The following is a 22,193-nucleotide window of genomic DNA, read 5'->3' on the forward strand; positions in this document are numbered from 1 at the left end:
AAGTGACACTGTAGCTTCTTCTAGATTAATGGCTCTGTTGAGAAAAGGTGGGGTGGGAGAAGTTTTCCCATGCTAATGTAAAGGGCCACTCACTTGGTTTTAGACTCTCTTTCCCAGAATGAATTGCTCATCTGCCCCAAACCCCTCCTACAGAAGTTCTGGAGTCATCACTGATTCAGTGGTAACCCCTAATAATAGAGTGGTGAATTAATAATGAGATGTGAATACTGAGAGTTTGGAGGAAATGGCAACATTTTATTTTATTTTATTGTTTTTCATTTTTTTAGCATCTTTATTGGAATATATTTGCTTTACAATGGTGTGTTAGTTTCTGTTTTATAACAAAGTAAATCAGTTATACATATACATATGTTCCCATATCTCTTCCCTCTTGCGTCTCCCTCCCTCGCACCCTCCCTATCCCACCCCTCTAGGTGGTCACAAACCACCGGGCTGCTGTGACAAAGTGAGAGATTGGCATGGACATATATACGCAACATTTTCAAATAATTGTAAGATGTGTTCCCCTCCCGCCACCCAACTGGTGCTCATTTTGCTGGTCAGCTACTTTTCTTGTCAGCCGTGTGGCCAAAGGGAGGAAGAATGTCTCTCAGACTTCAGCTCTGAGGAGGAAGAGTTCAGATTGCCAGAACTGGATTAGCACTTTTGAATTTCCCAGAATGCCACGTCGTGTGGTTTCCTCGGGAAGCTCTGCATCCTTTCGAATCCCCCTCGGACCCTGGGCTGCTGGAGGTTGGGGCCACTTGGGTCTGCAGCCCAAATCCCGCCTCATTGTTTGGGGCCAGGGAGGGTAGGGAGGAGTTGGGAAGAGGGCCCGGCAGGAGGTAATTGTCGCCTTTGCAAGGGGAAGGATGGCTTGCGCCCTGGGGACTCTGGGAAAAAAGCCCACTCTGGTGTCACGGATTGGATCTCCGCACGAACCTAATAAAGGTGACGTAACTAAAGATGTCATAAATAACGGGTGGAACGTTAGGCGGGGGAGGGGCGCGCGGTGGCTAACGTGAGCGCTGGTGTCGGCACTGGCATAGTGGTTCAGCTCGGATGCAGGATGTGGCTCCGGCTCCTCACTGGCCTGGGTCACTGCGCCTGGGAGCCGCCGCACGTTATGTCCCGGCTGCGCCTTTGGTTGCCACGGCTCTTCCTCACGTGGCTACAACTGTGGCTTCAAGTCCAAGCAGTTCAGCCTCCGGAGTGGGCCCTGGGCCCCGTCCAGGTGACCCCCAACCCCCCGCGGCTGACAGAGGCTTGGTCTTCATACGCCTCAGACCCCCCTCCCAAATTGCCCCATGCCCTTACACCCCTGGCAGAAGCCGGGGGCTTTAATTACTTGACGTCCTCGTCTCCAGTCCAGATGTTGGCCCCGCGTCATCAGGAGTTGACCGAGACTGAGGCTCCATACCCGGACACGGGTTCCGTTGCAGAGCTGCCTACAGGGCCACATCAGTTTGCTGTTCCACATCAGGATCTGAATAACAAGCAAACCCAACATCAAAAGATCCCAGAGGCGGTTCCAGTGCCAGACTGGGATCAGAATCAGCCCTTGGTTCTGCCTTCTCGACACAAAAGTAAGACTGAAAACATAGGTCTAGATCAGGCTGAAGGTCACCAATCAGTTGAAATACCTGTTCCACCTCTAGGTAGTAAGAGCTCAAAACCAATGAAGTTTATTGTTTCACCCCCAAACCTGAAGAAAGATCTACTTCAGCGTCAACGGCTTGCCAAAGCGTCAACAGGCCAATTTGAAAAACACCCTCAGGGTCTAGAACAACAGTTGCAGGGTGATTATTTAGATCCCAGTATGGATGCCTTTCATCCTGAGGAGAGCCTATCTAGGGCTTTTCTGGGTGGCCCAGATGAACCTCCAGAGCCCCCAGAGGAAGCTGAACTTTCTCCATCCCAGAAGGAGGCCCAAATTTGTCATCCAGAGCTCACTGAGGAGGCTGAATCTTTACGCCAGCAAGAGGCCCCTGCCCAGCATCCACAGACCCCTGAGGAGGTTGAATCTTTTTTACCCCAGGTAGAGAAACAGCCTCAGCAACCAGAGCCCACTGAAGAGGTAGAACCACCACCACTTCAGCAGGAGGCTCCATCTCAGCCTCCAAAGGCCCCCGAGGAACTAGAAACTTCAAGTCCTCAGGAGGCCCTCGCCCAGCTCTTGGAGACACATCAGGAGGTTGTAGTTCGACTAGTAGCACACCATGAGGTAAATGAAGCTCAGCAGTCAAACGTGTGCAATGTCACTGTTAAACCTCTGGATCTAACACTTACCATAACTCCACAGGTCACCAAAGAGGTTGAACCTTCTCCAGTCCAGCAGGACACCCCATCTCAGCCTCCAGAGAGCCCCGAGGAGGTTGAACCTTCTCCAGTCCAGCAGGAGACCACAGGTCAGCCTCCAGAGCCTCTTGTGGAAGCTGAGCCTTCTCCAAGTGAAAAGGAACAACCAACTCAGCCTTCTGAGCCTACAGAGCCTCCAGCAACCCAGCAGGAGACCCCAGCTCAGCTTTCAGAGTCTTTTGGAGAAGCTGAAGCTTCTGCAACCCAGGAGGAAGCCATAGCTCAGCCTCGAGAGCCTCTTGGTGAGTTTGAATCCTCTCCAACTCAGTCTCCAGGGCTCTCTAATGTGACTGTAGTTTTCTCTCCAGAGCATCCTGTGACAACAGTTTCTCCTCTAGGTCAGGATCAAGCTCAGCTTCTGCAGCGGCCCGATGTCACTGTTAAACCTGTGGGTCTTACACTTATCATAACTCCAGCGTTCACTAATGAGGCTGAAACTTCTCCACCCCAACAAGAAACCTCGGCTCAGTCTACAGTGTCCTCTGAGCAGTTGGAACCTTTGTTAGTCTGGCAGGAATTTTCAGATGAGCATCCAATCCCCTCTGAAAATGTTGAATTTTTTCCAGTTCACCGAGGACCCCCAATTCAACCACCATACCCCGAGGTGACATTTCTAAATCCAGAGCAAGTTCAGGCTCACCACCCAACCTTGATTGAGGTCACAATTCAACCATTGGACCTTGGACTGACCAGAAGGCCAGAACCCACTAAGGAGGATGAACCTTCTCCAGTCATGCAGGAGACCTTAACCCAGCCTGCAGAACCACCTAAGGAGGATTTTGTAGCTCAGCCTCCAGTATATCATAATCGAATAGTTCCAACACCAGATCAGGATCACACTGAGCCTCCAACATCACCCAGTATCACAGTTAAACCTTTGAACCTGGAGCTTACCACAACTCCAGAACCTACTACAGAGTCTGAACATTCTACAGCCCGGCAGCAGACTACAGCTCCCCCTCCAAAACACCCTGAGGTGACACTTGAACAACCAAACCTGTCTCAAGTCACAGTTCCACCTGTGGACCTGGGAGTTAACATATCTCAGCAACCAAGGCCATCTGAGACGGTTCTTTTTCCTTCGTCTCAGAATTCAGTATCCACAGGTCTTCCTGGTATAAAATATACCCCAGAAAAGAAGCAGCCGGAACAGAATGCCACCACAAACATCAGCATATGTGAGCTGTGTACCTGCAAAAATGAGACGCTGTCGTGTGTTGGTCTCAGCCCAAAGCAGAAGCTCCACAGAGTGCCTGAGCCAGAGCCTAATGCCTACAACGGCACCTTCACCATCCTGTAAGAATTACCCTTCCTCATTTGTTCTCTGCATCCTGCCTGAACTGGCAGCCTTTCTTCAGGTCTTCCTGGGTCCTCCTTATCTCCCCAATCCACATTGACTGACTTTGTGTTTCCACCTTTTGTTTGTCAATGATTCCTTATCTTCATTCTCCTTCTTACTATTTTTCCCCCTCCTCCAGTCTTTCACTTTTAATTGCCCTTATTTTTTCCTTTTCCATTTTTTTCCCCATTATTTAATTCCTTAAGATTTACTCTTCTCCCACCTTTACTCCATCCTCTTTACAGCAACATGTCCTCTCCCCATCTCATTGGTGGTAATACAACAATGTGTTTAAGAGTAGAGATTCCGGAGCCAGACTACCTGGCTTTGAACCCAGGTCTGTCATTTATTAGCTTTATGACTCAACTTCCTTATCTGTAAAATGGGGATTATGGTAGTCATCATCTCATAGGATGACTCCTATGACTGCTAAATCTCCCAATGACTCCAATCTCATTGGGAGATTTAGATGAGTTAATATAAGTAAAGCTCTTCTATCAGTGCCTAGCATATATTTTAGTGTTAGCTATTATTATTATTAAATCCCTCAGTTATATCTAGAACTCATCTTTGTCCCCTGGCTTTCTATATGTAGCACCCATTTTGTGCCCAACCCAGGGCTAAGTACTGTGGGAGGCACAGAAGTATATGTCATTGTCTCCAGAACATGACAATGACAAGTGGGAAGAAAGGGGATATGCCTTAAAAGGGAGGTAATATATAATTAAGTATTAAGAGAAATACAGATACGTGCTGTAATTCACCAGAACCTGTAATCACAGGGGTGTGGAGGTCACAGAAGGCTGCATGGATAAGCTAAATCTTTAGCTGGGACTTAAAGATTGGCTGTGATTTGTCAGAGAAATAATAGGCAGTACAGTCTAGGCAAAGGTGTGACTGCAGGGATGATCAGAATTTAATAGATTAGTCTGGCTGTAAAGAACTGGGTTAGGCAACAATGAAAGATAGGATCATAAAATATCTTGACTATCGGCAATGGGGGTTTGAAAGTTATGCTGTGAGATATGGGGAGCCACTGCAAGTATTCAAGCAAGAGAGACAAATGATTAAACCAAGAGGCTGATTTTAGATTTCATACGTAGAGCGATCTAGAGAGGAAAGCTTGATTCAGGGAGACCAAATAGAATGCTTTATCAAAATCTAGGAGTAAAGTGAGAAGGGGCCGAATTAGAGTAGTTGTGATGGAAGTAGAAAGAAAATCCTGAGAGTACTACAGAGGAAAACCTGACAAGATGTAGTAATTGACTGGAGTTGGGGGATTGTAGTACAGGAAAGAGAAAAATCACATGTGTTGATGGGCAGAATGATGATGGTATAACAGGTGGAAATACAGCAGTTGGGAAGCAGAGTCAGTTTGAGGGAGATGAGTTCAGTCTTAGGCATCTTTTATTGGTGAGCATAAAGCAACCAGAAGGCTCTGTTTGAGTGGAAATGTCCCTCAGGCAGATGGGCAGACAGGTATCCGTTTTGACTTCTTTCTGACTCCCGTGAAAAATGTGCATATAAACTGAATAGTTCCATTGTTGCTGAGGGAAGAGGACAAAGGTAAAGCGAAAGATTCAGTCATCCACTGAGTTAGTGGTTCAAACTGAACCTCAGGCATTTAACAGCTTCTTTTAAACATGTCTTATTCATGGATACATTCTCACTGTTTAAAAAAAGAAATGTCACAGAAGTATATAGGGTAAAATGTGAAAATTCCACCCCACCTTCCCTACCACCAATAAGGTAACTCCTGTTACTGTTTTGATGTGTGTCCTTCCTTCCGATCTCTTTCCTTTGCATTTTGTTCCCCTAATGAGGTAATAACTTTATTCCTTGCTCAGTGACTTGTGCTTTTCCCTACGCAATATGTTTAAGAGCTATTTTCGTATTAGTCCCTCTAATTTCTAATTGCCCGTATCCTTCTAACACCTGGAGAGATTCTGAGGGCACTGGGCCAAAGCTTTGGTGTTGCCATAGGATTTCTTAATATTTATTTGCTGATATTGATAAATGTTTGCCATTTTTCTCATTGATTTGCAGGAGTCATTTTAGACACATAAGTGATTTGGGAAAAAAAGTAATTGGCATTATGTATCCCAGAATTTGGACAGACAGGAAGTTCAGGTTCTGAGGGGATGCCTCATTGTTTGTGCCAGTGGCCTCACAGTATGTTTTTATTACTTGTACACACTGGGAAGCTGTGGGAATTAAAAAGCTGGTCTTTTCTGCATTTGAATATTCCCTACATGGTAGCCATGATTCTTTTCCTTATTCTCTACATTCTTTTCCTACCTATTCAAGCATATGAACTGTGTTTCTTCACAGAAATTTCCAAGGAAACTCTATTTCTTACATTGATGAAAGTATATGGAAGGCATACTGCTGGGCTGAGAAGCTGTGAGTATACTCTCCCCAAATATGAATACAAAAACCTAACTGCGTTATAAGATCCTTCTTGGTCCAGAATTTTGAGGTCAATACCTGTGAGCAAAGGTATTTCCCCTTCCATATCCCAAAGCAACCTAATGATTGAAATTCTGTGTTTATTTTAAAAATTAAATTTGGCAGGACCTCTTTAAAATCAGTAAGAGACAATTTAAACTTATTTTCCATTATACAAGTAATACATGATTATATTCTCAATATATAACAGTGAAATAACAGGTATAGTGAAAACCCTCCTTTTGCCCTAATCCCACACCCGCTACTTTGAGTTTAGTATTAATCCTTCCAGACTCTTTTCCATACGTTTGAGTACATACATATTTACAGATAGCAAAAGAGGTTTGTGTGTTTTTCTTATCTTTTTTTACATAATTAATATCCTGAAACTTGATTCCTTCATTTCATGATATGTCTTAGATTTCTTTCCTTCCCAGTACATAGAGGGTTACCCCATTCCTTTAAACTCCTGCATAATATTCCATAGTATGAATGTGTTATAGTTTAATAATGCCCCTGTTGAAGGAGGTTTAGATTATGTCCAGTTTTCTTGTTACTTGCACTGCTGCAATGAATATCCTTGTACGTGCATTTTTGTGAGCCTGGTCGTTTATTTCTATAGAATAGTTATCTAGAAATGGGATTGTTGGGGTGAAGACTATTTAGGTATAAAATTTTAATTGCCCTCAAAAAATTTGTGCCAGAAAAAAAAAAAAAAAGTTGTACCAGCTTATCCTCCACTCATCATGCTGTGATGACATTCATTTCCCCACACCCTTCCACCACTGGAGAGTCTCACTTTTTGGGTTTTTTTTTGCTAATCTGACAGATGAATAAAAGGGGTCCTGTCTGAATTTGAATTTTCTTATTATTTGCGAAATTAAATATCTTTATATGTTTACTGAACATTTGTATTTTATCCCTGAATTGTCTGTCCTTTGCCCATTTTTCTGTTACTATTTTTTTATTGATTTGTAGAAAAAGTCAGTTTAGACACATAAGTTATTTTGGAAAAAAAAACATTCAAAGTAATTTTCATGACAGTCTGTGGTCATATCCTTAGTTCAACTTGAATAGATGTCATAAATGACTTCTGAATTAATAACAAAAGACATAACAGTCAATCTAAAAACTGGTATTATGACCACCCTTAAAGATATGCCCCCTTAGTCTGATATCTTATTGGTAATGAAAAAAATGCTAGAACCAAGCACTTTTTTAAATTTACAGATTTCCTAAATACTATATGTAGTTTATATTTCCCATGATAGTACCTAACTTGGAGATTTTATTTCCCAATCTTGTAAGAAAAATGAAAGTCATTTGGCACAAGAAATAGATAACTTAATTTCCTCTGGGAGTGGAGGGGGGTGGTAGACTGAGGGACAGAGGTAAGAGAAAAAGTTTGAATTGTGTGCTACATATTTTTGGAATTTTGAGATGTGAATATATATTACATATTTTTTAAAGATAAATTCAAATTAAAAATTTAATTTTTAAAAAGCATGTGTTTGTGAGGCGGTACACTATAACATGAGTCTGGTAAGGTTTGAAGATTTCTAAGTCAGCTTGAGGTTTATACCTTATAAGCAGAGGTTCCTAACTTGAGGTCAGTGGTTCCCCAAAGCAGAATTTCTTAACCTCCCTCCTGCTCCCCCGTGTATAACTCTTTGGCAAGCTGCAGAAGCTTATGTTCTTGGGATAATGTTTTAAAATGTATAATAAGTCAAAATATATACAAAAACAAAGGAAACCAACTATATCGAAATAGTTTTCAGAATTTTTAAACTTAGTGAAATAGTAATAAATATGCTTCTCTTAACACTTTAAATAACAAGATATAGTGGTAGGTCTAATAAATATTATAACTCCAGGGTAGTGATGAGAATAAATGATATTTTGTGGTATCTGCAGCATATACGTGATATGAAGTGACCTGTGATTTCTATTGGGGACCAAATTAACTATGCTGCTGATCTACTGTGGTTCGTTGCCTACATTCATAATGGAAGGAAGTGCTGGTTTTAGTTAGAGATTTGTGAAAACTGAGATGTACTTTTATTTCCCATCCAAGGTTGGCACTCTGCATTCAGTCCTCTCTATTCACAGACCTCTGCCCTAAAAGGATGATCCACAAGTCGAAATTGCGTGCACACTTCTGCGTGTGTTCAAGAAAGTGCAGTTTTTTAGGGAAAAGCACCATTGCATTTATGAAATTCTCAAAGGATTCTTGCCTCAAAAGATTGAGTCACAAATGTAGGGGAGAAAAAAGACATTTCTTTTCCTGTAATTATCCTCATGAGTGATGATAAACGGATAACTTGTTTTAAATAAAAGTATCTGATAGTTGATAATTTGTCACTTTCTGAATTCACTCAATAAATATTTTTCGAGTATGTACTATATGCCACGAACTGTTTTACATGCTAGGGTTACAGACCCAAGAATGAAACAGCCCAAGTATCCCAGTTCTCAGGGGGTTTACAGATAAATAGAAATAAGTATATAAGTATAATAAATAGATAGATATAATTTCAAGCATTGCTAAGTACTTTGGAGAGAAAGAAAGGAGGGGAAGGAGAGTAAATCAGTTCCAGAAAGGCCTATTGTTTGCATTATATATATAGTTAAATCAATCAAACAAACAAACTCTGAGCCCTCTCAATTTCCTACAAGATTCGGAGGTGGAGAGAAGGTTAATTGTCAGTAATACAGAATCAAGAATGAATGTGAAATTCAGAAGATTGCCTTAGACCTGAACCCTGGTCTTTCTTAAATGTTACTTCATGCCTAGTTTTGATATTTTCATGGTGTGAGAAAGTTTTAGATCTGGCTTTAACTCTGATTCCCCATAGTTTTAAAATATTTTCTTCAGTCAAAATGAATATTTGAAGTTCTACAGATTAATGTATTTTATTTCAGTTATTCAGTTATTGCTTATTTGAAGCCCCCTTTTGGGTAATTTTTTGGTGACTGACTCATTCTCAGTCTAAACTTTACTTCCAGGTTGAATTTACCATTGTTAGTTTTAAAATTTCTACTGTCCTGTCATGCAAACATCTTCACAGAAAGAAACCCAATTAATTTGAAATACATACTGTTTGGTTAGCCCCTGTCCAACCATGATATTCAAACTCTAACCAATCTGATATGGGCATCAGCCAATCAGAGAAGACAGTGCCGGAGAGAGTTGAGGACCAGCCCCATCTCTTTGCTGTACTTACTGAATCCTTGTCAACGTTCAAAATTATAATTAGTATATATGAGCTCCACTTTTGTGTAGCCTTTCTTCATACACCGTCATTTCCTGTGATGTTTGTATATCATTTATGGTATATACATACAGTTTTGTTATGCGATATGGGGAGGCAGAGTTTTTTCCTAGCTTTGATGGTATGAAAAGGGTTACCATACATGTCGTTGGACATATTGATTTGGTTTTTTTCTTTTTGAATCATTTCCATGGAAATATGAAACCACTACTTAGAGGTGAGAAAACAATCTTAACATCATCTGTTGACCATTCCCCCTAACATATATTCTGACAATCACTGCGATTCCTCCTAAAATGGTGAATTTCAAATTGAGGTCAGGGTCTTTGAATCATGCTCAGGGCTCCAAGAGTTCTTTGTGGGAATTGAAGTCTTTTGTGTTTTTGTTTTAGTGATCTTTTAAAAATGTGTGTGACTATATTCTCTATAATATGAACCACCTTAATAACTGAGTTGCAGAGTTTCCAGGTAGTAATATTTTAATTCTCATAAGCTATGAGTAAAGAATTAATTTATGAGCTGAAATTAAGCTATGAGATGGAATTAATATAAATATATGACCAAAAGACACCGTGAGTGAAAAGCAGAACGTTTTAAATGCAGAATTCAGTGGAGATAGTTTCACAAGGCAACATAACCTGTGCTCAGATCCCCAAGCCTCCTGAAGGATGTACCACTGTGAATATCACCTGCAAGGAAGGGAATTCTTCCAGGCAAGAGAAACCTACCTTTGACATCTTATAGAGTTTCTTCCGTACTGGCTCTCTCTACCACTCCCTCACTCCACTCTTGGGATACAGGCTATGTGCCTTCCTGCTTATCAGATATAAGAAACTGGTGCAAACCACCACCCCCTCCTCCCCGCAGCATGTTCCTAGTCTTTAGTGTGAGACCAGGGGAAGCAAAGTGCTTAACATTCCTCGGGCAGACCCAGGGGTCAGGCTTGACGGTGAATCCTTCTTGCTCCCTTCGTTCTGCATTCTTGAGAAGTCATTGGCTGGATCTTTCAGTTTCCTAATTTATTCTTTAACTGTCATTTCTGCTGCTCATATACTGAGTTCTTTTCTTATTATTGCTAACACTTTTCATTCGTATATTCCTGAGTTGATTAATGGATGTATTATCTGCTTACATCTGTCTGAGGGTAATAATTGTGCTGTCCTAAGGTTCTCTTGTGCTTTGTTAACTCTGATTCATTGGCTATAAGCTCTTATGTTTGTTTTTGTTTTCTGTCCTTAATGGAGTTGGCTTTCTCACATTGTTTGGTCATTCCTGAGTGTAATTCATCTTTGTAGTTGAGATTCTACTGCGTTTGTTTCCCAGCTTTAGGGGAGAAGTGAAATGAGCTGTTGGGGCTTATTACTCCCAATGGGTTCCCCTGAGAATAAGGCAGAGGTGGAAGGTGCCTTCTGGTGGCTAGTCAGGGAGTGCATACCTTTCTTCCAGGGTTCTGGGACCTTGTCCCCTTTATAACACCAATTGCTCCTGCCTAGAGGAAGACACCTTTTGCTGCCTGGACCAAGGAGGGAAGATGTGGGGTTGATGTGTGCTGTAGGCTGCTCCTACCACACTATTCCAACGGCTCACCCTGTAGGTAGCTCCGGGCCGTTTCTGGTAGGGGGGCATTTGTGCAGCTGCCCCCACACATTGAGCTAAGGTTGTGAATTTTATGTTATATCTTTTGTATTATTCTTAGCGATTTTGGTGGAAGTTGAAGGGGTGGAGACCTGACATGTTTCAACCTGCCAGCTTGAAATAGCACAACTTTTAGGAAACAGTTTTGTATCCCTAATACATCCTAGACAAACTCAGACAAATATGTATCAGGATACAAATACAAGAATGTTCAAAGCAGTACTGTTTTTAATAAATAAAAACTAGAAAAATCTCAGTCTACACCAACAGTTGAATGAATGAAGTGTGGTATAATCATACTCAGAAGTCATACACTTCATCAGAAACATAATGCAAGCCACATAAGTAATCTTAAGTTTTCTGATAGCCACTTAAAAATAAAATGAAACAGATGAAATATATGTTAATTTCTTTTACTTAACCCTTATATCCAAAATATTATCATTTTAACATGTACTTATTTTATACATTATTAATAATATATTCTACATTGTTTTCATACTAAGTACTTTAAAATATCCAAAGTAATATCATATCTACATGTCTCAATATAAAAGTTAATGAGAGAGAGAGTCATGGACATATACACACTAACAAACGTAGTAAGGTAGATAGCTAGTGGGAAGCAGCCCATGGCACAGGGATATCGGCTCGGTGCTTTGTGACAGCCTGGAGGGGTGGGATAGGGAGGGTGGGAGGGAGGGAGACGCAAGAGGGAAGACATATGGGAACATATGTATATGTATAACTGATTCACTTTGTTATGAAGCAGAAACTAACACACCATTGTAAAGCAATTATACCCCAATAAAGATGTTAAAAAAAAAAAAAGTTAATGAGAGAATCTACATTTCTTTCCCATACTAACTCTTTGAAATCACAATTTGGTTTCTAAATTTTACTACAAATACTTGATCGGTATTTATATTTCATAAAATTTACAGTCGAAAAAGTAATATCACATATGCAAATTGTTGCTAACATATTTTCCAATAATTACATTGAGTATCAGTTTTTTTTAATTTTAGAATAATTAAAGTTAATTAAATTAAAAATTCAACTCCTTAGTCACATTAGCCACTTTCAAATACTCAGAAGCCTCAGGTAGCTGGACATGCAACACTACATACTACAGGCAAAAATGAAATAATTTTACAAAATAGTGTTGAATGAAAGAAGCAATGTGGCAAATAATACATATAATATGATTCCACTTATATAAAGTTCAAGAACAAGCAAGACTAAACTGTGTTGTTTATGGCTGATAGAGAAAAGGCAAAACTACATTTAAAAAGCAAGGAGGGCTTCCCTGGCGGCGCAGTGGTTGAGAATCCGCCTGCCAATGCAGGGGACGCAGGTTCGAGCCCTCATCTGGGAAGATCCCACATGCCGCGGAGCAACTAAGCCCATGTGCCAAAGCTACTGAGCCGGCGCTCTAGAGCCCACAAGCCACATCTGCTGAAGCCCACATGCCTAGAGCCCAGGCTCTACGAGAGAAGCCACTGCAATGAGAAGCCCACGCACTGCTACGAAGAGTAGTCCCCGCTTGCCGCAACTAGAGAAAAGCCCACACGCAGCAACAAAGACCCAACGCGGCCAGAAATAAATAAATAAATAAATTTATAAAAAGCAAGGAAATTATTATTAAAGTCAGGATAGTGGTTACCTCTAGGAAGTCAGAGAGAGGGTTGTGACTGGAAAAGGGCACACGGGGGGCTTCTGGGATGCTGTCAGGATTCTTTCTTGACATGAATGGTGTTACGTGGGGATCTGTTTTGTAATTATTAAACAGTTTAACAGTTGTTCAATTGAATTATTGAAGTTATGTATATTTTATGCACAGATTAGTTTTCAAAAAAATTTTAATGGGGGAAAAATTCAGATGGCTTCATTTGCCCTGATACAGTTCTGTGTGGGACTTCCCATTAAGGTTTGGGGAAAGAGAGGAGGGAAGGGCAGCTCTGCAACGTTGATGCCACCCACAGCTGGGTTCTAACAGAGACTTCGTGATCTAGAGAGTAGACATTAACTATATGATTTGGTAGGAAGAGTGGGTGGTGTGTGTGTGTGTGTGTGTGTGTGTGTGTGCGCGTGCAGGCACACGTGCGTGATGGAGAGAGATGGACACAAAGGAGGACGTGAAAAGAAGGTATAAGTGAAAACAGAGCAGAAATCACCATCCCTAAATTAAATAAGAATTAGGTTGTTTAGGTGGCATCATTACCCAGCTTTCCTTCACATATAGGAGTTAGTCCTATGTAGTACATAGTTGTAGTTATTTTGCATTTTGATCCAGAGATAACCTTTTCATCTTTCAGAAATCTCAGTGAAAATTATTTGACTGAATTACATAAAGACTCATTTGAAGGCTTGCTATCCCTCCGATATTTGTAAGTTAATCATATTTATTTATGAGTTCTTATCTATAAAGTAGATTATCTATAAAGTAATTAAGGGGTTCAAGTTAGATAATCTCTTCAATTTCTTCTAGCAATAAACTTCTACAGCTCTGTAAGTCTGTGTAGGGCCCCAGCCCATCACTAGCCCTAAATATCTCCTATTCATTTTTAATTTTTTAATTATATAGGCAAGGTATAGATAGAAAAATACACTTTAGTTGTAGAGGAAAAGAGGTAATGAGGTCTGAGCAATTATAGACTCCCATATGAACCTTGTTATATAAGTGTTCATATACTCTCCACCTGTATTTATATTTTGTTTATGACCTATGCATCAAATGTGGCCCACAGTCCGTTTTTATACAGCCCATAAGTTAAAAGTGATTTTTAAAGGGCTGTAAATGAGAAAAAAAAGAAACGAAGAAAAATAAGTGACACACACTGTATGTGGCCTGCAAAGCCTAAAATATTTACTTATCTGGCCTTTACAGCAAAGGTTTGAAAAAGTTGGTTTAGTGAAATGAGAGGAATTAAAGTTAACCTCAAATTGTCACCTACAGGACAAGAAAATATAGACCCTTTACATTAATATGAATGCCATTAACTCATAACTTTGATAATTTAATCTAAATTGAATTAACATTTAAATATTAAATATTTATGCAGATGAATTATGTAAACAGTATTGTCAAGGGACTTCCCTGGTGGTCCAGTGGTTAAGACTTTGCCTTCCAATGCAGGGGGTGCGGGTTCGATCCCTGATCAGGGAGCTAAGATCCCACATGCCTCATGGCCACAAAACCAAAACATAAAAAAAAAGAAGCAATATGGTAACAAATTCAATAAAGACCTTAAAAATGGTCCACATCAAAAAAAATTAGTATTGTTAAGAACACATTTAGTTACCAGAAGAACAAGCTGTTGTTGAGGATTTCAATTCAGGAATTGTGATGCCAATATTAAGAATGTTTAAGATGATGGTTAAGTGGTATATTTACAAATGTTTACACTAAATAAGCATATCAATAATGCCCCTAACAAAAATCTCTCCAGTCTTTTTTTTCTTGTTTTTTGTTTGTTTGGTTTGGTTTTGGGGCCACACCACAGGACTTGTGGGATCTTAGTTCCCGGACCAGGGATTGAACCCAGGTCCCCAGCAGTGGAAGCGCCGACTCCTAACCCCTGGACAGCCAGGGAATTCCCTCTCCAGCTTCTTTATCAAAGAGGAAATGCTTGCCTAGTATTTCTTTTTATTTAGGGATAAGGAGATAACAGTGTTTTTTGCTATAAAAGCTCAGTTTTTGTCCTTTGTCCATGGCATCCAAAGCTGTGTATGTCATTAATCCTTATTAAACTAATTAATGATCCTCTTTAGCAAATAGATTCTTCTTGCAAATGTTAAAGGCTTAAGGGAAGTGGGTATAAAGAGACTCACATGACCCTAAAAATAGTTCTTTTAATTATCAAACCTTCCAAGCCTTAAGGGACAATCACCTTTATATTCATCTCTTCTCTGCCATCTGGGCTCCAAACCTTACAAACACAGTTTGGAAAAAAACAAATAAGATAAGTGCTCAGTGGACAAGGCCCTTCATTACTTCTACTATGAAATACTTTATAATCTGATTATTTCACGTTAGCATAAGTATTCTCATTCTTAAAAAAAAAAAGCCAATCAATAAAAAAGCGAAAAAAGAATATGCTAATAAGCACTATGCCTAGTGTTGTAAACACGACGACGGGTAAGACAGGTTTCCTTTTAGCAGCTCATGATCTCACAGGGAAAATAAACATATAAGGTCAAACCATAATGACAAAGTGCTGTGGAGGCATCATGAAGTAATAAAATCACATTGCTTTTAAAACAGTCATTTCCTCCTTCTATCCACTCTCCAGCTATATTTTGATTTTATAAATATTTGAGTTTGCTTTATGTCCACGCGTTGGCTTTAAACATGATAGACGATGCACATAAGCAGGATCTAGTCCATACTTTGAAGGAGTTTATGCTCAGAGGAAATGGGTTGCAAAAATAGCTATATTTAAAGAAAGAAATGAATATGGGCAATGAGAGCTATAAGTTGGTACTGGAGCACAAAAGAGGGAAAGAAGACTTCAAATTGCATCAGGGAAGATGTTACTAGAGCAATGCTCTTTAAATGGGACCTCAAAGGGCCATTGGGTATCAATGACAGACATCTTGGGAAGAATAAGCTTGCAAAAGGAAAGTGGGAGAAAGGCAGAACACAGGAAAAATACTCTGAGTACCTGTAGAATACAAGTGGGAAGAGTAGGAGATGAGAGCCAGATCATCTAGGGCTTTGGAGGCCAAGCCAAGGATAACATGCCCAGCTACCATGTTACCACAGCAGGTCTTTAGGACAAGCTTGAGCCTGCAACAGAACCAACCACTGGGAGGGCTTGTGAAAACACAAGCTCCACCCCCATAGTTACTGATTCAAGAGGTCCCCAGTAGGGCTGAATATTTGTATCTTCAATAAATTCACAAGTGATGCTGGTATTTGAGAACAACTTCCGGAGAGTTAATCTGGGGATCGCGTGGAGCATGGCTTAGAAACGGAGAGCGAAGAGATGGAAACACCAGTCAGAAGACAGTTATACCCATCCAGGTGAAATGAGAGACTAAGCTGGAATCAATGGAAATAACATAGCTATAGTCAAGACTAGGTATTTTCGAATAAAAGTCAATATGATAGAAAGTGTAATACTGAATTAAAGTTACATATTAATTGAGAGGAGTAACTTCCTTTCAAGTTGTGTGAAAGGGTATCTTTTATTTCTTCTGGTAATGAATTGGCCTAGAAAAACAGAACTATACTGGGAAGTGTGTAAATATAAGAATATTTCTTTGAATATTAGAAATTATAATGATTATAGAGATAAAAACTTTGAGCTCATAATCTAGAATTTGATAAGACCACAAAAGGTGGAATCTAATCAATGCTTCTGCTCTCAGGAAAGATTACCTCCAAAATCTATCAAGATCTATAGTTGTATATTTAATTTATGAAGATCCTCAAGGTGAGACTCTTAAGAGAGGTAAAGGCAGGGTTAGGGGCTCTGGAAGGTTCAAATAATAATTCCTAAGGTTTGGAGTTTAGACCAAAGCTTCTTATTTATTATTATCATTCTAACCTCTACTAGTTATTCCTACTAATTAGATATCTAATAGCTAATTGAAGCAATATTCTCCTTTTACTTTTCCTAGAGATTTATCCTGCAATAAAATACAGTCTATCGAAAGACGTACATTTGAACCACTACCTTTTTTGCAGTTTATGTAAGTTACAACTATAACTTCATTATATTTGGAATTTTTATAAAGCTTAATTTTTATAAAATTAATGTTACTCATTTTGAAATATAATTAAAATTACTACTGAAATTTTGTAGCAAATCCTTTTTGTCTCTAGCAAAGATTAGTGTGAGAGTTATTACACAGATCAGAGTGAATCATTGTAGAGCAGTGGTTCTCAACCAGGGTGATTTTGCACGCAGGTGACATTTGGTAGTGTCTGGAGACATTTTTGCTTGTCAGAACTGTATATGCTCCTGGCATCTAGTGGACAGAGGCCACAGATGCTACTAAACATCCAACAGTGTACAGGAGAGCCTCCCACAGCAAAGAATTATCCAGCCCAAAATGTCAATAGTGCTGCCTTTCTAGAGAAATAAAGATCACTTAACACAAGTATTTAATGAGCATTTACTATTTTGTATCTAATGCACCACATATAAAATCATGAAAGTATAAATCATAGTATCTTCCACAGTGAGATTTCATTAGTGTATGGAGGGAGTAGAGATGTTATGTTTCATCATATGTAAATTAGAATTATTGCCAAACGATAACTGTTCTGAAAGAATATGTATTTTTCTTCTTCTTTTGCTTGTGTCTCTTTTTGTAGAAATCTTGGTTGCAATTCACTCACAGAACTGAGCTTTGGAACGTTTCAGGCCTGGCATGGAATGCGCTTTTTACACACGTTGTAAGTGAAAAAGAAGATGAATACATGTAAAAAACTGTGTGTAAAAACACCATGAAGTTATTGGTTAGCTGGGTGTAAGCCCAGTTTGAATTCTGGAAAGTATGTCTTGAGAGCCATTTATTTTTTTTTCAAATGAGGAAACTAAGGTACAAAGAGGCCAAGAGACTTGTTTAACCCATATATATGTAACGCTCTGCTTTCCATAGTACTGATCTTTGGCACGGGCAATAAAAGGCACCAAGCAAAAACGCTCAGATTAGCGTTGTCATGGAATCCCACTGATGCCTCTCCACTATGCGAGTGGTCCATGAAGTTCCGCTTTTGAATTTAACTTTGATTCCTGCTCTTGTGCAAAGTTCCTAACTGCTTAAAATGTATGCAACACAGAGCTGCAAAGAACCAAGTTTAGCACCCAGTTCTTCAGGGAGCAAAAGGTGTGGGTGCTTCCCCAACCATTATTAGCTCTTTTAAATGGTAAAGCAGAAAGAATTCCTGAACACACACCACAGGGCTCTCCCCAGCCACCCAGAACATTATTTTTCAAAAAGCATATATCTCTGAAGTGAATTATCTGTTGCCAGTAGGAACCTTTGCGGTATGGAAAAAGATGTTGTGTTCAGCTGTAGTGTGAAAAATATAAGGAAAATACATTGTTGTAGCCTAATTCAATATACTTTCTTTGCTGACTACTCTTCAATAAGAAGTGTGGGTTTTACACCCCTTCAGCTCAAAAATTCTGTGATTTCTCATGACACAAGGAAATGATAGTGGGTACGTTCAGTGGCCCGAAGGCGATTTTAGACTCAAGGTAAAGAGCTCTTCTACACCTGGCTTTGGAAAAGACTCTCTTACCTGTCTTGTGGTTCAGAAATCCAGTTTCACACAGTTCACACATTTTGGTTAATGAAGGTGTTGAGGCTGTGTCTGGAGCTGGATTAGCAATTCCTGCAGATGCCTATCTTTAGCGGCCTCCTTCCTTTCCCTTGTTAGTTTGCTGATGCCTACCTTGGGGAGAGAGCACCAGGGTCAGGTTTTCTTTTGCCAGCACAACGGAGAGCAGGCTCATGACACCCCTTCACCAGGAGGTTTTAGTAGCGTCAATACAACGTCTTAAACTCACCACCTTTCCTAAACATCCTATAACACCAAGAGTTCCTTATAAGCATCTGAGTTTCACTATAGTTATGTAGGCAACCCAGGAAAATACATTGTGGAAATAAATAAATAAAATAAATAAATAAATCACAGTTTAAAAATTAATGAATTCATTCAAAAACATTCCCTGAGTGCCATGCCCACTGTGTGTCACCACTGTACTAGCTGCTGGGGATACAAAGACGCATAGGGCAGGGACTTTGTCCCCAAGAAGCTTTCATGCTGGAAGGAGAAAGATGGATGTTGATGGGAAGACATATATGAGAGCCATATATGGCTCTTGTGGTCTTCTAGCATCTATGCAGCAGGGTAACAAGGTGAGGGAGGGGAGTGATGAAGTAGAAAATGGGTGGTAAGTTAGAAAAAATTTGTAATGGAAGAGGCACCAACTTGTTCCTTTGGAATTTGTGTGCCTCTTAAATGACAGAAAAAGGTAGTGAAAGAATCAGAACTATCTGGTGTTGGAAAGAAATTAGTACTCGACTCCTAAAACTCGTTCACAGTTACTCTCAAAAGATTGTCCCAGTATAGTCAGTCTTTGTTTGGGGCTAAGTCTTTCTAATAGAAAAAGCTAATTTGCTTCAGGAAACATTTGCCATGATGAGATATAAACTTTATTGCATCTCTTTCCAAAGGCAAGCCACCAAGGGAAGATGCCACCCTGTTAGGTCATTTTACTACCCTATAATCACATATTACTGGGGTGTTTATAAGTTGCCTGCATTAAATAAGTTTGGAAAAAGGCCCCAGCTGAGGTGGATTTATCACAAATTCAATGAAGCTTAGGTTTCCGGGCTCCTCACCTGCATAGCTCCCTTGCAAGGTCTTCAGAGGGGTCCTAGCAGTTTTTGTATTCATAACTTTGCATGTTTTTATTAGATATGATTTCCCAAAGTAGATGAGGTTCAGGCCCCACAAAACCTTGATTCATCACTGGGTTTCAGGTAATTGTAAGACAGTAGGTTTCTTGAATGAAGCCTCGATGTTATTGACAAGCTAAGGTGAAGTAGTTAGCAGTGTGGTAGTCTATTTTAAATCCGAAATCTACCTCAAAGATGAGCCAAGAGCTTATTCGTTAATAAAGTACCACTCTTTGAATGGTGGTAGTAATCATATCTCTTTCAGATAAAATCAGGAATGAAATATATTATGGAAAACCAGCAGTGGTTGATGATCCTAAATGTTAAGTATACTTTTTTTTTCCTGACTTTAAAGTGTTTCTCCTTCATTCACCTATGCAGGTGCAGACTGATGGCTTATTTTTAAAAATTCTTTTAGTCACTTCATTGGTTCTAACAATACAAGCTCCATGATTTTAGGAACTGAAGAACTCTACAATGTAGAAAGTCTATGTAACTTAACCAGTCAGAGCACATTCACATGCTGGCTTGTCTGTGGTACATCAATATTGTACCAAGAACATAAGCACTGTGAGAGAATAAGAGGAAAATCAAAGCCTTATTATCCCTATTGAATTATTTACCCCATTGTTGAGAATATCAGTGAGGGAGGTGAGGCCACACCATGAAGGCAAATTGAGCTGCGGTCACAGAGCCGCCCTAATGCTCCCCCATTCAGCTAGCCTTGGTTTCCTTTCGATAGCTATGTACACACAAAAGCTTACACACTTCAGGGTGCTGTCATCGCTTTTTGCTATGTACTAGAATCCTGGCTGCTTCTCAGATTTACAAAGGCATAAACGCTAAAAACAAAAATAACTTGGGTCTGCCCTTTGGGGTGATTCAGGGTGGCTGTTTTATTTGTAATACTTCAAAATTTTGAGATTTTCACACCTAGCAACTACTATACTTTTCTTCTCCCAACTGCATCTTATTCTTCCCACCTGTAGTATTTTCTCCCATGCTGTATGTTTTCTCACTTTCTTGATAGTGTCCTTGGAAGCACAACCTTTTTAATTTTTATGAAATCCAACTCATCCATTTTTCCTTTGGTTGTTTGTGCTTCTGGTGTCATATCTAAGAAACTGTTGTCTAATGCGAGGTCATAAAGATTTACTCCTGTGTTTTCTTCTAGGAGTTTTATAGCCTTAGCTCTTACATTTGGATATTTGATCCATTTGGAGTTAATTTTCATATACGGTGTGAAGTGTAGGATTCCAGCTTCATTATTTTGTGTGTGGATGTACAGTTGTCCCAGCATCATTTGAAAAGACTGTTCTTTCCACATTGAATTGTTTTGGCACCCTTGTTGAAAATCAATAGACCATAAATTGGAGGGTTTATTTCTATACTGTCAGTTCTGTTCCATTGATTTACATGTCTGTTCTTATTCCAGTACCATGCTGTGATTGCAGTAGCTTTGGACTGAGTTTTGAAACCAGGATGTGTGAGTCCTCCCACTTTGTACTTTACCAACATTGTTTTGGTTTATTCTGTTTCCTTTAATTGCTATATGAATTTTAGAATTAGCTTGGCAGTTTCTGGAAAGAAGTCAGCTGGGATTTTGATAGGAATTGCAATGGAACCATAGGTCGATTTGGGAAATTAGTGAAATTAGTGAAATTTTAATAAGATTATCTTCCAGTCCATGAATCCAGCATGTCTTTATATTTATTTAGATCTTCTTCAATTTCTTTCAACAGTTTTGTACTTTTCAGTGTGAATCTTGCACTTACTTGGTTAAATTTTTCCATAAGTATTATATTTGTTTTGATGCTGTTACACGTGGAATTGTTTTCTTAATTTCTTTTCTGGATTACTCATTGCTGGTGTGTAGAAATAATATTGATCTTATATCCTACAACCTTGCTGAACTCATTTATTAATGCTAACAGTTATTTTCCTAGATTCCCAGGAATATGTCTTGTGGTCTTCCAGTTTCCCAGGAATACATTGGAACATTTCAAAGTCTCTGTGGACATTTCATTCCTCAGCTTTTCTTTTTAAGCTTTTCGGTTGGGCTGTTTTTTGCCCCCAACTCTTATCCATTGCCTCATGCAACCACCATGTTAAAATATTTGCTTGAAAATGTTTTTCAGAAATGCCACCTGAGGAGAGGCTTTTCTCACTAGACAGCTCTGAGTCAGCTCAATGGCAAGCCTTTCAAGTGAGGTCTTCCAGGGGACCACCAGACATGTAAAACAATGACAGTTCTTTGGGAATGAGGCTTTGAAGGACCTCCCAGTCCATGCTGCTCCTTCTGGTACCAGGGATGTGGGCTGTTTCTCAAGGCTACCACTGGCATGGAAAGCAAAGTTCAAGGACAAGTTAAAGCAACACAGATCTCATTTTTCTTACACAAATTAATTTGTTTTCTTTGAATAAATTGCTCCCCAATTTGCTGCCAGCATGTTGGTTAAATTTCCAGAGTTCAGAAGTTGATTCTGACCATTTTTGCCAGTTTTGTTGTTGTAGTTATTGTTATTTTTGCTTCTATGGAGGGATGAATTTTCAGATGTCCTTCCTCCATCATTTTTACTGATTTTCCTGCAATTTAAAAAAAAATCTATAAAGTCTCAATGTCCATACACTAATTAAATATTTCTCATGAGAGATGATTAAGGTAAAAATAAATAAAAAGAGAAAATATAATTCTCATAGAGGCTTTCCCAGATGGG

General features: G+C 39.6%; 1 protein-coding gene across 1 annotated transcript in view; it reads left to right on the forward strand.

The window, feature by feature from the left end:
* The first annotated feature begins 1,069 nt into the window (after positions 1–1,069).
* LOC116746169 (leucine-rich repeat-containing protein 37A2-like) overlaps positions 1,070–22,193 on the forward strand; it is a 43,317-nt gene continuing 22,193 nt past the window's right edge. The window contains exons 1-5 of the mRNA XM_032617471.1: positions 1,070–3,654; positions 6,029–6,100; positions 13,371–13,442; positions 16,681–16,752; positions 17,381–17,461. Coding sequence (XP_032473362.1) covers positions 1,070–3,654; positions 6,029–6,100; positions 13,371–13,442; positions 16,681–16,752; positions 17,381–17,461 — 2,882 coding nt within the window. The remainder of the gene's footprint in view (positions 3,655–6,028; positions 6,101–13,370; positions 13,443–16,680; positions 16,753–17,380; positions 17,462–22,193) is intronic.

This window comes from Phocoena sinus, chromosome 20 (genome assembly GCF_008692025.1).
Source record: "Phocoena sinus isolate mPhoSin1 chromosome 20, mPhoSin1.pri, whole genome shotgun sequence".
Lineage (NCBI taxonomy): Eukaryota > Metazoa > Chordata > Mammalia > Artiodactyla > Phocoenidae > Phocoena > Phocoena sinus.